We start from the raw sequence: 15,839 nt of genomic DNA on the forward strand, positions 1-15,839 counted from the left end.
GCCGAGCAAAAGATGTAACAATGCCAGCGAAGCTTCCAGTGAATTTTTTCTCCACAAGATCTCCAGTCATTGATCTTTTTCGGGGACAATTAGACTATGCAGATCACCTCCGTCAGGATTCAGAAATTGTGCTGTATTTCTTCTATGCGCCATGGTGTGGCCAGTCCATTGCAGCGAGAGAAGAAATAGAACATGTGGCTAGCAGATTGTCAGACCAGGTAACTCCAGAGAAGATACGAATCTTAAACATGGCCTGATAGCTTTTTAATCTCCAAGCTGATGCTAATTTCTGTCATCCCATGGGAATCAGTAGGACTTGAATGCTCACATTTTAGGGTAACTCAGCCAGTCATCTTCATTTAATTTAGCATAGAGTGTTAGAATAAATGGAGAAAACATGTGATTCCTGCTCGGTTGTCTGTTATTTCTGCTCCTGAATGGGGAACTCTAAAAGTTTCTTGTAAAGTGTTCTCAGATTTATTCACCTGCCTTCATATAGAAATTACAGGGAGTTTGCTTCCAATTCCAGCACCTTTGGAGACACTGGTAATCATATAAGGTTGCAGCCATAGCACTGCTTTCTAGCAGTTGGCTACCTGTGAACACTTCACAGGTACCGCTGTCCTAAACCTCTGCTTGCTGAGCTCCACTCAACTTTGCTAAGTTAGTAAATTTGAAGGATTTAGATTAAGAAGCTTAAAAACTAGAAAGAAAAGTGACCCAAAGGATTGCTGTTGCAAAATGACAAAAAAAAAAAAGTAAAAATAATAATAATAATTTTAAAAAAGTGTCTTGTGTGATAGACTTAAGAGGAGCAGATATGGAATACTGAGTTGGAAAGACACTGAAAATAACAGATGGAATGGAGTGGAAAAAAACCACGTTAGATAAGAAGATCATGGTAATGTACTTTGTTAGCTGTGAATTTTTACCTGCTTTGCAGGTGCTGTTTGTGGCTGTAAATTGCTGGTGGAACCAGGGGAAATGTAGGAAGCAGAAGCATTTCTTTTATTTTCCTGTGATACACTTATACCATCGGAGGTAAGATTTCATACATACAGTCTGGGTTTTTTTATGTTGTTTTGGTAAACAGCGGTAATGTATAAAATGTTGCATTTTGAAAATGTTAATATTTATGGCTATAGTAAATAGTTGTAGAGGAGGAGATTCTGGGTGAAGCACGCTCTGTATGCTACTTAAATGTCAGGAAGGGCTGTAAATGTCAGTTAAATGACATGCTGTGCAATGCTTCATCCTTAAAGAAATTTTCTTTTGCCTGTGCATCTCCTGGAAGTTCTGTCTCCAGTGAAAAGAATTCAGATTTATATATTAATTTCAGTTGTCTGCTTGCTCTGTAGATGGATTATATCAACTGGTCCCAATTTGTGACAGCAATAAAGTATGTACTTAAGGGCTATTAGTGGAATTTTAGTGCATATTTAAATGGCACTGTGTACACTGAATTTGAACTTTATGCTCACTTTTTAATGCTCCAAATGTTGGGATATTATTGTATAAAATTTTATAAAATCTCACTCTTATTTTCTAGTATTTGTATGTATTACCCTTTTTTTAATCTGTGTGGAGCAGAAGGTAAGGAAACACTTTCTAATGCCAGGTACAATAGAGCTGGATGCTGTGTAGTCATCACTTGCATTTTATTTGTGTACTATAGTCTTGAACTGCAGCTCTCTTCTATTACAGAGGCTGATTTCAGTTTCTTTGGGGGATTTATGTATTGAAGAGGAGCAATCCTATTCTTTGTAAGCTGAACTTGGAACAGACACAGATGGCACTGGCATAATTCAAACTAATAAAAAAAAAAACAACAACAATCCCACTTGGATGTATGTTGACTTAAACTTATTTGATCTTGAAATTACAACACAATAAATGGATACACTTGGGTATTATCAGTAACTTTAAATGGAGTTGCAACAAGATGAGATATAAGTTAATATTAATACTTCATAAAAACCCCAAAGGGCAATAAACCCCACGTGCCTGAGATATTACACCTCGAATGTTGTGTACAGGGCATGTGACATGTTGAAGCAGTGCGTGTTGCTGTTAAGACAAAGGTTTGTAATAAACCGGTGTTGGATGTAGAATAATCTAGTGGGCTCTTGAAGACCATTTCAAAACATCTGAATGTAGGTATCTCAGTGCAAGTTTGATATACATACAGACACTCGGAAAAATAAACTATATTGAAAAATGCATCATAGTAAATTCTTTAGTGGGAATGGACTAATTCCTCATGCTTTTTGTGTTTGATTTCATTTTGGACTGTGGTGCTTTGTCCAACCTAATCATAATAAATCAGATGTGGCATTTCAGGGGGATGAAGGAGAAGCTCTGGAAGTCCTAGCCACAAGGCCCGGCCCACATTCTGTTTTAGCACTACCTAATGTTGTATGAGCTGTTTTATCAGATGGCTGGGGGAGAAACTGTAGACTCACTGAGTCTGTTTGTCAGCAGTGTGACTGAATTCATCCCTGCTTTATTGAGTACTACTTGTGAAAGTCTATGTAAAAATACTGCACCTTTTCATATTGATATTGTTTGAACTTTCTAAAGATTTTTAAAAATCAAGTGAAAATAGTGGCATTTTTCAGATCTGTATTTTGAAGTCACATGTATTGACTTCGGACAAAGCAGAAAGATATGCATATGACCATATAATTCATACCTGCGTTTTACCAACTTCTTTAATGTGACTCAGAGGTGGTGTCCATCCCTTCGTCCCCACCAACACGCTGCACCTACCCACAGAGACTGCATTAGAGTTGCTGCAATTTTTGTGCTATACTTCAAGTCTGGTAACACAACTCCTCTATCAGTTACAGAAGCCACTGTTAATTAACACAGAGAGCAATTCCCTAGAGGCTGAGCATGCTGTCTATGTAACTCCTATCTCTGCCACCCCCAGGAGGAACTCACTCTGTTGTTAATTTAAGTCTTAATGTTTTATTATTTTTTTTGGTACTAGTTTTGGACCAATTGAATACAAAGGCCCTATGAGTGCTGTTTATATTGAAAAGTTTGTTCGCCGGGTGATGACACCACTACTCTACATCTCGTCTCGATCAAAATTACTAGATTTCCTCTCAAATTATGAGGTACTTGTCTCTCTTCTCTAGCCTTACCACTGTGGTTCAGAAAGAGTTTGACTTGTTTCATGATTAAATTTGATCTGCTTCAGAGTACTGGTTTATTTAGAGGATCCTGGAATTAGTGCCCTGTAAATCTGTTAAAATCATAAAAATATGAAATGACAAATTCATAATGTTACTTCCTTGTATAATGACTCTTATGATTCAGTGATGCTTTTGATTTACAGTACTTCAGTATGTAGGGACAGCAAAGTTGTTATCTCACAAAAAAGTTACATACAAACAAGAAAGAAGGGAGAAATCTTTCTGCAAAAATCTTGCAGTCTAAGTTGGGAAAGCATTTGACAAATACATAATCATTGCTTTAATCTTTAAAGGAATATGAAACTTTTCTAGTAAGATAAGTCTGTTAAGTAAAAACAATTGTGAAATCAGTTGAAATAACAGCTTCTAACCATTTTGTATGCTGTAACTTCATTATTTAATCCACTGGTACATTGTGTCTTTTTAATTTTCAGTCTGTTGTGTCCAGAGGTGCCGAGATAGATTGGTAGCAATACTAGTGGATTAATAATTTCCAATTGGACAAAATGTGCTTACAACAGAACCATTTATAATCCCATTTCTGTAGGGCACAATGGAGAAATACCATAATCTCACTAAACCCTAAGATATTAGAGCAGAATGGAAAGCCTGATCAACAAATTGATGCTGTAGTAGTGGCAAAAATATGTGAGGGGCTTTCTAGTGTTTCAGAATGAAGCAGAGTTCCTCTTTGAATTAGGGCATGTTCTATTGACTGGATCTGCTGCAGGATGGAGCACTACGTGTGTTAAATGAAAGCTGCCACAGCATAAGGAGACAGACACTGGTAGTTACCATGGGTAGGTGATGCGCTGTTCATGCTTCAGTTTATCCCTCAAGAGCTATGAGTTTAGTTTTCCAGCGTTTTAAGCGGGGACTGTGAGTCAGGAGTAGTGAGTTGTGTGTCTGTCCCTGACACTGATACTTTCTGTGATCACAAGCAATTCTGTTATCCTTTCACTGCTTCAGTTTTGCTATTCTGTTATTTTTTTGCCTCCTATAGAGATTTGAAAACAGCCATGCTTGGTTTTTGGTCTGTGTTATGTGAATTACTTCTTGGTAGTCTGCAAAAGGTAACTAATAAGCATAGTGTCATTAGGCTTAAATTTGCTTTACAGTAGGAGGTACGCTTCCTTTCGAAAAAGGCTAAGATAAAAGACAAATTTATGTGGGAACCAGAAAATATTTTTTTTAGATACTGCTTAGCAAATGAATAGGTATTTTTATTTCTACATTCAAACTTCTCCCCTTCCTGTGGCTCCAAATGCCCAATCTCTGTTTATGTTCAGTGTTTGTTGGTTCTTTTTTTTTCTGAAATGGACTAAGAATAGAGTCTGATCTGTCACGCTGCCCTGCAGTCATTTAAGGCCGAGGTTATTTCCCAGACAGTGGCATTAGGTGCTCGGTGTCTTGCGTCTCTAAAGTTAAGCAAGAGTGTGAGAAGGGGATTCAAAAATAACAGCCAGCTCATGCCCTAAGATCCATTCAGGGAACAGGGCATTAGTTAGTTAGTCCAAGTCCAGGTGAGAAAAGCAAATGCCAAGTGATCAAGAGCTGGGATGGAGAAGACCTAAGAATAGAGAAATGTATATGAAGATGGATGGAGAGGGAAACATAGTCAGGCACAAAGGAAAAGTTAGTTTTAAATCAGAAATAAACATGTTGTTTCATCATTTTAAACAGTTAGAAATGTGAACATTTTCTAATGTTGTCCATGCAAATGGAGGAAGTTTATAGCTTTTGTAGGAGAAGATAATCTAGGAAGTGACTCCTGTGCTTAAGAAGTGAGAAAGTTTGAGGAGTGGAGTAGGTTACTGGAAGTGCATGTATGGCACAAACTAATTGCTATTTTGAAGAGCTTTGGCTAGTGTCTTCCTTTGATTTTTTGATCTTTTATAATTATAAATGTTAATTTTTAGGAGAAGATGACTGTAAAGGATTGGGCATTCTGACCACTGTCTGCTGCTTGATCAGGTTTTTGTGATTTCTTCATTGAAATGCTAATTTAATTGGAAGCCCAGAATATTTTATGAAAGAAATGTTGTCGTCATCAGTATCTAATTTTCAGTCCTGTGTTCTGCTAGGAAATGGTTTCTGTAAACTTACGTTAGGGGTATTTACTTTTGACTTGAAAAATTTCAGTTGAGAAGAACCTCTTTGTAGCTGATCCCCAGACTGCAGTTAGGCAGAACCCATTCTGTTCCTTGGCTGTTTCATTCTAATTTGAAGGTCTCCCATATTAAGGCAGCAGTAGGTCTCAGAGCAGTTGCCTGTCACTGGCTTTCGGTCCTCATTGTTCTGTTTCTCTGTCCAAGGACAGCACTATGTATAATCTGCAGTATGCAGTAGGTTGGTGAGTGATTCATTTGCAGGGCATCGTGTTGAGCTGAAGTTCTGTTCAGCATGTGTTTTCGCGCTTAAGAGCTACTGCACCCTTCTTTTCTTGTTTCAAGGGCATTTTGTTGTTGCCTGTCAATTTACTGATAGCCAGGACTTGAAGCCTATAGTTGTCCTTTTGCATCTGCTCTGTGAAGATTTTGGTGCTTTAATCTTGTGTTCAAATTCTAATAGTCAGCTTTTGACAGAAAAAGCATCTAGCAAAGAAGACCAGGAGCTCTACCCACACTCAACTGAGTATTGAAATCCATTAAACATCTTGATGTGCCTGAACTAACAAGTACTGTAAAGGTACCAAGATAAACATTCAAAGCATGTAAGTTGAACCACACCATGAGATACTGAAATCTAGCAGTATTTTATCTTGTATTCAAACGTTAATTAGCATGTTTTTATTTCTAAGAAATACTGATGAACAAAATGCAACTAAATGTAAGAGCCACTGGTGTTCCTTACATGGTGGTGTGTCCATTCCTCAACCCACCCGGGAGGCTGGTGAGATACTGTATTGCTCTCACCAGAGGGCGCTCAAAACCCGCGAAAAAAATCCTCGTTGATGGCTCGAAAGTTGAGATTCTGCCTTTTTTGATAGTATTTAAGGGTTGTTTTTTTCCTGGTTGTGAATGATACTAGTGCAAAACTGGAGCTAGATAAGAATTAGAATTTAATTTTTGAAAGCAAGGAAAAAAAATTCCATTTGGAAATCTTGGAATGTATAGGAAGATCTAAATTATATGAGGAGAAAGATACACAGTTCCTACTGTAACTTCAGGTACCTATAAGTACCTATAATCAGACTTCTTTTGTCTTCTTAACTGCAGAGATGAACAGTTCCATTTTAATCCAGACTGGTATGTCTCATTCCTTATCTGACTAACCCAGCTACTAGAAATGGCCTCATCCTTCTGAGGCACAGAGGAAGCTTCTGTAGTTAGACAAAAAGCTTCATTCACTTAGGAAAATTAAATGTGCCCAGGGAGCCCCTCTAGGGGTCCCTTCCAACCCAAAACATTCTATGATTCTATGATTTTCTGGCTTTGGGAGAGGTAGGCCAGGAGCTGGTCTCTAGGATGTAGCTGGCATGTGTCTTAATGTGATGTCAGCTTTCTTCTTTGCTCTATTTGTGTAGAAATGCTTCCTGAGCATTAACCAGCTGTGTAGAATCTGACCCAGAAGTGGATTTGACTTAACAGCTTGCTCTTGTGTGGGGTGCCATGGTGCCTGTTAAATGATGATGTGAGAATTTGCTTTCAATTCTGGATACACAATGTTTTTAACATAGTTAGAAAATGAACAGGCTTTTACTTGTAAATTTAATTAACCTAATATCAATCAGTATTTTCTTCTTTGCATTTCTACAGTATAGAATTAGTGGTATGTAATATGGCTGCTTCTGTTCCCAAGAACTAATACATTCCTTTCCTCTTGCTGTTTTGTTTCCTGTGCTCCCAAATAAAATGAGGCAGGAATTGCCTGCCTGCACAAGTCTGAGACTGAAAAAAAGAATCATGTCCCTTACCTCAGTGCAATATAGCCAAAACATAAAATTACTAAATACAAATTCAGATAGAAATAACTTAATTGAGTAATAAAAGCATTCATCTAATTGTAAAAGCTAATCAGTATCTGTGGCTTTTTTCTGTTTTCTGTTCCCATTACTTTGAATTTATTGACTTTTAAATTTCAGAGCTCTTTCGTCACAGTTATTAAATACTGTCTTCTGCAACTCTTCTGAGTCAGCTGTAGTTTTGATGTTTCCCAATAACCTTTGCAAATTTTGTTTCTCACCCTTCTTTCCCTTTTCTAAAGTGTTTATAGAAATGCTGAACTCTATGAGCATCAGTACACACCCTGGCTGTCTGGAAAAACAATAACTTCTACCTGTAGTTTTCTATCTTTTCTACTAATCTAGTAAAGGACCTTCTGTCTTATTCCTTATCACCTTAGTTTCTTCCAGTGTGTTTGGTAACTTCTTGTAGGCTTTTGGGGAATTACAGCACGCTGTGTTGGGTAGATCAGTCATCTACATGCTTCCCATTCCTTCAGAGAACTGTGGTAGACTTGAGGCATAGTTCAGTGATAAAACCATGCTGGCTGCTCTCCAATAAAGATTATGCACCTGAAGATCTCTGTTAATTCTTAAGGTTTCTATGAACTTGGTGTTACATAATTGTTGAGATTCTTGTCAAGTGTGTTATTTGTTTGATTTAATTGGCATCACACATCACTTTCTGTTACTCTGTTGTAGAAACCAAGTGAGAAAAAGGCTACACTACAATTAATGATTTTTATATTTCCATATATAAATTTCATTAGGAGATGGTACTAATGACTCTTCACTATTGATGTCCTCAGGTTTGTTCTAAAACCTTTCCTACAGACACTCAGTTTGAGACAGGTGCTGAAAATAGTTTTGTGGGAAGAAAAGCTCCAGTAAACTCCACTCTAGCAAAGCAGTGTCTTTTAAACTACCCCTATGTCACATTCTGATATGTTGTCTTCCAACTTTATACGGCAGAAAGTCATATCCTGTTCAGCTGATTGTTCCTAACTGCCTGAGTGAAGATAGTTAACCTTAACTCCACACAAATGGTTGCCTGGAAGCAGCTGATCATCAATAACAGCTTGTATGTAGATGCCCACACACACTGTATGCAGGTAGTGTTCCGACACCAGTTATTGCTTGTTTTGGAGGTTCTTCCATTAAAGGAAGTGGGAGTTGCTGCTGTCAAGCTCGTCTTCAAAATTAGGAACCTCTTATTTACATCAAGGTATCTCTTCTGTAAGACTTGAATCTCACTTGTACGGAGCAAGATTCCTTGTTTGTCACTAGCACCTGTAAGTATTCAATTTTGTTAAAATGAAGCTGGTATTAGCAACTGAATGTCTTCATTCTGACAGAAGAATAGGAAAATTTGCATGGTACTTGAGAAGAAATAAAGCATTTTTGACACTTTCCTCATATGTATAATTGCACGCTGTAACAGGGAGGAAATTTTAACTGAGATGATCATTTAAAGGACATTAATTAACCAGATTACTGATTAGGCATATAGCATTAGTATATATTCTCCCATCTCAATTTTTTCTTCTTGAAAAAACACTTTCCAAAATGTCTCATGGAAACATCTTATTCTTTACAATCTGGAAGTCTTAAGCTGCTATTGGTGTACAACAGAACAGGCAGTCAGAATCAGAACATCACCTTTTTTAATAACTTTATAAATATTTCTAGATATGACTTTTGGCTTCTTTTCACATTTTACTGTCACTTTTGACTGTTCTTCTATTCAGTGTTTGGTGCTGTAAAGTTCGCTTTGTACAGTAACGGTATTCAAAAATGGTCCTAGGAAATGGGACACTGCGATTTTTATCATCTTATCTGTCTCCTTATTTTGGTTCACACGAATGCTTTAAAAGTTTTTTATAATGGATTGTTTCTTTTTACTGTCTTAATTTGGAGAAAAAGATGAACACTAATTACTAACCTGTTTATTGTTTAAAAGAAGAACGAGTGCTATTATTTTTCTGTATTTTTCCTCTTCTATTTTATTTATATTTTTATTTCCCTCTTGGCAGTTGTTATTGCAGAAATTTCAGTAATTGCTTGTATCTCATTTTTATTATTGATAATTTTCTGGGGATATCTCATAAGGAATCTTTATGAACAAGGGTCTTGTGTTTAGCATTCATTCATGAAAGATAATTCCTGCCTAAAAAGAGCAGGTTATTAGTTGGAGTGGACAATGTTGTTATCGCTGAACATCCTGAGATCGCTGGTTCATACTGAATTAGCTCAATTCATATGGCTGGTATGAACAACTGAATTCATATCGCTAATGACAGCAACAGATAAAATATATGTTCATGTTTTAAAAAGAAATGAAACATTTTATATGTAAAACTCCATATAAAAATAAAGCAGCCTCTGAAACACCAAGTGAAAACACTTATGTGGGAATATATTTGCCACACAAATGGGTGCTTCGTGAGTCTGGAATCTTTTGTTCCACAGCAGTCCTGAGTGCTCTTGCTTTTATCAGATGCTCTTTCTGTATGCACTGGTGGAACTGGGAAACAAATGACAACCAAATTCCATCACTTACTCTGTCCTGAAAGTTTGTTAATCCAATTTGAGTGATGCATTAAAAAATGTAATTCATAATGATTTTTAATGGGTTATATTTTGCAAAATTTAAACCCAAAACTTAATTGAAATTTTGGAATGAGAGAAGTCTAAAGACTATGCACCTCTGTTCCAAGTAAGCTTCTCCCAGATTCTCTTCCTGAATTGAATACAAAGCCATTTAGGCTTCATACCTGGCAAAGTCAATAGGCCTAGTTAGGGATGAGTCTTTTAAATTTTGAATTGTCTGTTTGGCAATTTGAAGAACTTTATGGATATGGAGGTGGGATACGGGGCTCTTTCATTATTTTTGTGCAGCTGATTTCTCACCGACTCCTGCAGGATATACTGAAAGAATTTACAGTGACTGGTAGCTTAATGATGGGATAATAAGTTGGCTTAGCAGTTCAAGTATTCACACACAAAATGTGTGAATTCATATGTAGTTGCGAATTATGTGCAACATAGTGAACAATTATGGTGTTACTGTTCAAGTTGCTTAAACTCTGAAAAATCACATTTGGTATTCCAGTTCTAAAAGAAGTCTTTATGATGCTTATGGTTCTTATGTTGGTGCTGGAACTGGTTCATAAAATAGTTACAAAGCAAATCATTAATTGTTTTTAGTCAACTTTAATAGCTAACATGGGAAATACGTGATTTGAAACTTACACATCTACAGCCATAAACTCCTCTCTCATACATAGCTTTTGAATGACAGCTTTAGAACTGATTTCCATCCAGTCTTTTAATATTAAAATTTTTCTTGCAGCATAAAGTGACTGTTCTTCAATACACATTCTTGTCTTTTAAAAATTTGTTGTGTTTTACTGTAAGGAAATAATTGCTGTGCCCCATATATTTATACTTGAAAATAGCTTAACTAACTCTAATTCTTACTATTTCAGCCTGGAGTTCTAGGATATTTTGAGTTCAATGCTTCACCTCAACCACCTGGTTATTTAACATTCTTCACATCAGCATTACATTCATTAAAGAAAGGTAAATCTTAATTTTCATAATTTAAGGCATCCATGAATGAGTTATGTATATGGGCTTCAGTATTTTTTTTGCAATATTTTGTAACTTGGGAATTAATCCCTTTTGAGTGTTTCCTGATGTTGATCTAATTATGAGACTGTCTTTTATTACAGTGCAAGCATAGTGCTTACATAAAAAGCTTATTAAGTGATTGGCCATCATGGAATAAAGTATGTGAAAGGCTGCTATTCAAGGATACATTAAGATACAGTTTCCTCAAAAAACTAAATGTGTAGCTGCAACCCATGTAGAGCCATTATCATACTAGGACTTATTTAAGTTGAATCCAAGAGTGTTTGTCTTGTGCAGCATTTGAAATGTCGGGTTCAGAGGCATTAGGATGAACCTGGCTTTGTCAATACATAGTAACTGAATTCAACAAAGTACTTTCCTGGATGGAGTTACAGAGCTGGTACAAGGCAGCATGATTGAGAAGGGCTTTCTACCCCTGTTGTTTTGCATTGATAATCTAAAATACAAAACCTCTTGCATTTAAATATGCAAACTTTGTGTATGATCAATACCTTTTTTGGGGTCATAAATTCTGGATAGAATTTTCTTAATGTTAAGATGAGCACGTTTTAGGGATATTTCTTGCTGTCAGCAAATGAGGGAAATTTATACCATTATTCTGATTTTACTGTGCTGTTGACTTGGTATATGATAGGGCCTGTTCTCCTACAATTTGTTCTGTAATTTCTCCATTTATATATTCAGACAGTTCTTTGCAGCATAGAGATGCGAAGCATTCTATCCTTGGGTGTACATATTTATAAATATAGAAATATATATTTAAATAATATGTATTTACTGTCATCTATATGTACGTCATCTATAAATGGTCATTTTTCATGTTTTTCTTATATGTATATCTCATCTTGGCTTTTGAAATGCCATAACACATAGCAAGGTGCATCTGTGATATCAGATTCTATACTTAATAAGAAAATCAAGAATCAGACAATTCAGGTTAACATTCTTTATACCTTGAGTGCAGAAGAGGAGTACGTTTGTTCTTGTTGCCTGCTTTTGTCATCTATCTTCTACCTCACTTAATCACCAATATTGGCAGTTGCTGTTCAGTAAGATTTCTGTGCCTTTACACAGCAATGTCCTGTGTTTTGGTTTGAAAGTGTTCTTCTAAGGCTTTCAGGAGACAAGTTCAGTGTGTATAATTGTATTTAAAAACTGAAAATTTGCCTTTTCAGATTACCTTGGAACAATACGCTTTGGAGTGATCACGGATAAACGTGTTGCAGAGGAGATCTCATTGGTGCATTCAGGCAGCGTGTATTTGCACAGACATGTCAACACATCTCTTGTGAGTTGTATTTATGTTGTAGTCGCTCTGAGACAGTACATGGAGAATTTAAGCTCTGTTGTGGTAGACCTTGAATAAGTGTTTCACTGAGCTTTAGGATACAGGATGTTTAAGAACAATATTTTTGTACAGTAATACACATTTTCATTATGTCGGTCAGCAGCTGTTCTAAACAGTAGCTAAGAACCAAGTTGATTGTCGCTATCAAAACAAAACCTGAAAACCCAAGCAGCTCAGAAATGACTACAGAAAGACTTTTTCCTAAAGATTCTGCCCCTGTCAGTGGGTCAGAATTAGAAGGCTACTTGAATGAGGGTATGGACAAAGAGATTTTGTGGAGAGATAGTAGGAAGAGTGAAAACTTGCATTTCAGTTTAAAGGTGTGACATTACACTGATTAGAAAAAATCATGCAAATTAATTTAATTGAAAATTTATAGTAACTCTTAATCCATGTGCCTTGTTTTTGGAAGACTAAGACTGAAAATACTAACCTTACATTTGCTATTTGACATACCTTATCTATCCACATTGCTACCATGACTAGAAACTCTGTGAAGATAAGTATGGTAACATGTATTTTATTCGAGACCAGCGAAAACATGGATTTTTCAGGTTAGATTACTGGTAAATACATAAAACTACTTTTGTCTGTGCAAATGATTAAAGATAAACTTTCCTTAATTTATTAAAATAACCCTAGAAGCTGTAAGTGCTTTTTATTCTCCACGTTCAATAATAAGAAATACCGGTTTTAAATGAAGTCTTGATGTTGGGCTCTCAAAAGACTGATTTAAAATGAGTTAATATGGTGACTGAGTAGTGGGAAAAAGTTTTCTAATATGTCGTAAATCAAGATATGTGATGATACCAACATAGAGACTAAGCTCTTTCACTTATAAAAGAAATTTATACTAGTGAGAAAAGTAAAGATTATAAAGATGTAGTAAAAGGAAGAGGAGCTTCCCTGGTAGAATACTTTTTGCCTGAAAGATTGTGTGTGTTACTATGATCTGATGAGCATCTTGGGAAGATTTCCCAAAGGGTAAGGGTATATGAAATGCTGAAGCTCACTGAATAGTGTCATTAAATTTAGAAAGAGAGGTTTAGGCATTACAGTAACAAAGCATGCCATATTTGAGAACTGCATTCATTACTAAACCAAGTGAGGACAAATAATTATTTTTTCCCCCTTCAAGATATATCCAAATGACATCATGAACTATACTGCTGAGAACATTTGCAAGTGGGCTCTAGAAAATCGAGAGATGTTTATACGCTGGCTGAGACCACATGGTGGAAAAAGCCTTCTTCTAAACAATGAGCTGAAGAAAGGACCAGCACTTCTCATATTTATACCTTACAATCCCTTAGCAGAAATTCATCCTCTTTTAGATGAAGTAAGTGATATAATTACTTTTTGTTTCAAAAATACTAGAACTTTAGAACTCTCGTCAGGGTTCTGAGCTTATTTGTGACAGACACCTCATTTTATTTCACAGTTCCAAGTATTCAGTCTTGTTTAAAAACATGTTTTCTCAAGCCATGTTATCACAACTCCCTTACGCCCCCACAACATGCCTTTGTCTCATGTCAACAGTTGTTTAGAACAAGTACCTAACTCTGTCCCTTGACTTCCTTCTTTTTGTGGCGAGTGCTGTGTGGGAAATGCAGATCTTTGGTCTTCTGTTCCAGCTGACATAGCTCAAACGAAAGAGTAAGAATATATTGAGTGTTGCAGGACTTGTGTTTTGTCTACCCCATACTATTTCTCCTCTCCTTCTGTCTTTCCAGAGGTGGTTACGCAAGAAGAATCGACCTTTTATTAAACCAGACAGTGTTATTTGAAATAGAGCCCAAACTACTCAGAATTTTTTATATCCTGTGCATTCCTTAGTCACCTTCCAATTTTCTTCTGCCATTATTTCCATTTCTGAACTGCCTAGGACAGGAGTTTATGTATCTGTGCAGTAAATGAAATGGGAAAACTAACTTGGCTGAAAAATAATTTTTTCCCTGGGCTATTTTTCAGCTGTAACCCATTATCCCATTTAGTATATCACATAGCTGCACATCACGGTGGTGATCACGTAGCACTAAGGACAGTGTGGAGCAAGAAACAAGCATCTGTGGAAGATGAAAAGCAAGGCTAAGTTTTGGTGGCAATGCTGACTTACATATATGGAATCTGTGTCCTGAATGTATGGTTTCTGCAAGGAGACCTAATTAATATTGCAGTGTCTGAAGCAATGAGGGAAAAAAATGAAAATAATTTATAGAATCATAGAATTGTTTAGGTTGGAAAAGACCTTTAAGATCATCAAGTCCAACCGTTAACCTAATGCTGCCATCCCACCACTAAACCATGTCCCTAAGCACCTCGTCTACCTGTCTTTTAAATACCCCCAGGGATGGGGACTTGCCTGACAACCCTTTCAGTGAAAATTTTTTTCCTAATGTCTAACCTAAACCTGCCCTGGCGCAACGTCAGCCCATTTCCCCTAGTCCTATTGCCTGTTACCAGGGAGAGATACAATGATATAATATTTAGCCAAACTACAAATAGTCACAATATAAGCTAGACTGCTACAAGATAGGGTTGGGGAAATCTTTGTGGAAAGACTGGAAAAGAACTGCCATTATTCTTGTACTAACCTGTCTTATATTTGGTAGACTTAATTCCGTGATGCTTGTCACAGATTAAATGTTCTAGTAACAGTTACAGCTTATTTAGATCAAATCAGTGCAACATAAGATGTTCCGTTTCAGATTTCATTCTGCTAAATAACAGTATTTATCTATATCAAAATGTGAAATGAGATACAAAGTATTCCAGTTGATCTTGTATAGCTTCCCTTTGATAGAGAGATACTACACAACTTGTTTACCACAGGAAGAGATGTTTACTGCAGCCATCTGTGGGTTTCATCGAGCAATGAAACCACATGACTGCAAGGCAGCTGCAAAGAACAAGGCTGTCAACTTGTATATTTAAAGCTCTCAGAGCAAAATTTTTTTCTGATAGTAGCTGGCTGAAATGAGATTTCTTATTGCAAATCTGGTTTTCTCTTCATAATTTCTTCTCATGTTTCTCTGTGTAGGTAGTCAAAATCTTCAGGCTAGATTATAGTATGAGCGGTCAAGTTTCTTTTAAGTATTTAAGTGAGCATTTTCAGGATGAAAACATCTAACAATGAATTCTTCAAGACTGTAACAAACTGTTCCTATAGACCACATCTTAATACTGATGGTCCTGTGACATAGCATCCCTCCTAGATGTGACGCTTTGACATCCCTTTGATAATTATGATTCCTATAAAAGTGTTCTTGTGTAAGCAATGTGTGTATGTTCTGTATTTTGATTATGTTTAATGTAATAGAGAGGATGAAGGGAAACTTCCTTTTTCACTTTCCTTTCCTGTATGTTCTGTTATTTATCTCCTAGAAAGGGAATTCCTTCTATGGTCTACACACAAGCCTTCTTTGCTGCTTGTTTCCCCTTGGTTATGAAAAACAAAATGGCAATGTAGCACAGCAATGTTTGCACTGAGAGGCAGGCTTTTTTCTTTTTTTTTTTTTTTTTTTTTTTTTTTTTTTTTCCCTTTCTCCTAGTAAGTCACACCTTACTATATGCAAAGTACACCTGCAGTATTACAACTGTATGCCCATGGCTGGAAGAATACTAACATTGCTTCAGCACTGTTAGTGATTGTTAGGAAATCTGTGCACCACCTATACCAGGAAAAATCTCTGTA

General features: G+C 36.4%; 1 protein-coding gene across 1 annotated transcript in view; it reads left to right on the forward strand.

Annotated features, from left to right (window-relative positions):
- Positions 1 to 15,839, forward strand: part of TXNDC11 (thioredoxin domain containing 11) — a 37,431-nt gene continuing 21,592 nt past the window's right edge. Inside the window, exons 1-6 of the mRNA XM_035895094.1 lie at positions 1 to 218; positions 944 to 1,041; positions 2,993 to 3,122; positions 10,632 to 10,725; positions 11,973 to 12,085; positions 13,284 to 13,484. Of these exons, the coding sequence (XP_035750987.1) occupies positions 21 to 218; positions 944 to 1,041; positions 2,993 to 3,122; positions 10,632 to 10,725; positions 11,973 to 12,085; positions 13,284 to 13,484 (834 nt within the window). The 5' untranslated portion in view covers positions 1 to 20. The remainder of the gene's footprint in view (positions 219 to 943; positions 1,042 to 2,992; positions 3,123 to 10,631; positions 10,726 to 11,972; positions 12,086 to 13,283; positions 13,485 to 15,839) is intronic.

Source organism: Egretta garzetta, unplaced genomic scaffold (genome assembly GCF_000687185.1).
Source record: "Egretta garzetta isolate BGI_Z169 unplaced genomic scaffold, ASM68718v1 scaffold575, whole genome shotgun sequence".
In the NCBI taxonomy this organism is placed as follows: domain Eukaryota; kingdom Metazoa; phylum Chordata; class Aves; order Pelecaniformes; family Ardeidae; genus Egretta; species Egretta garzetta.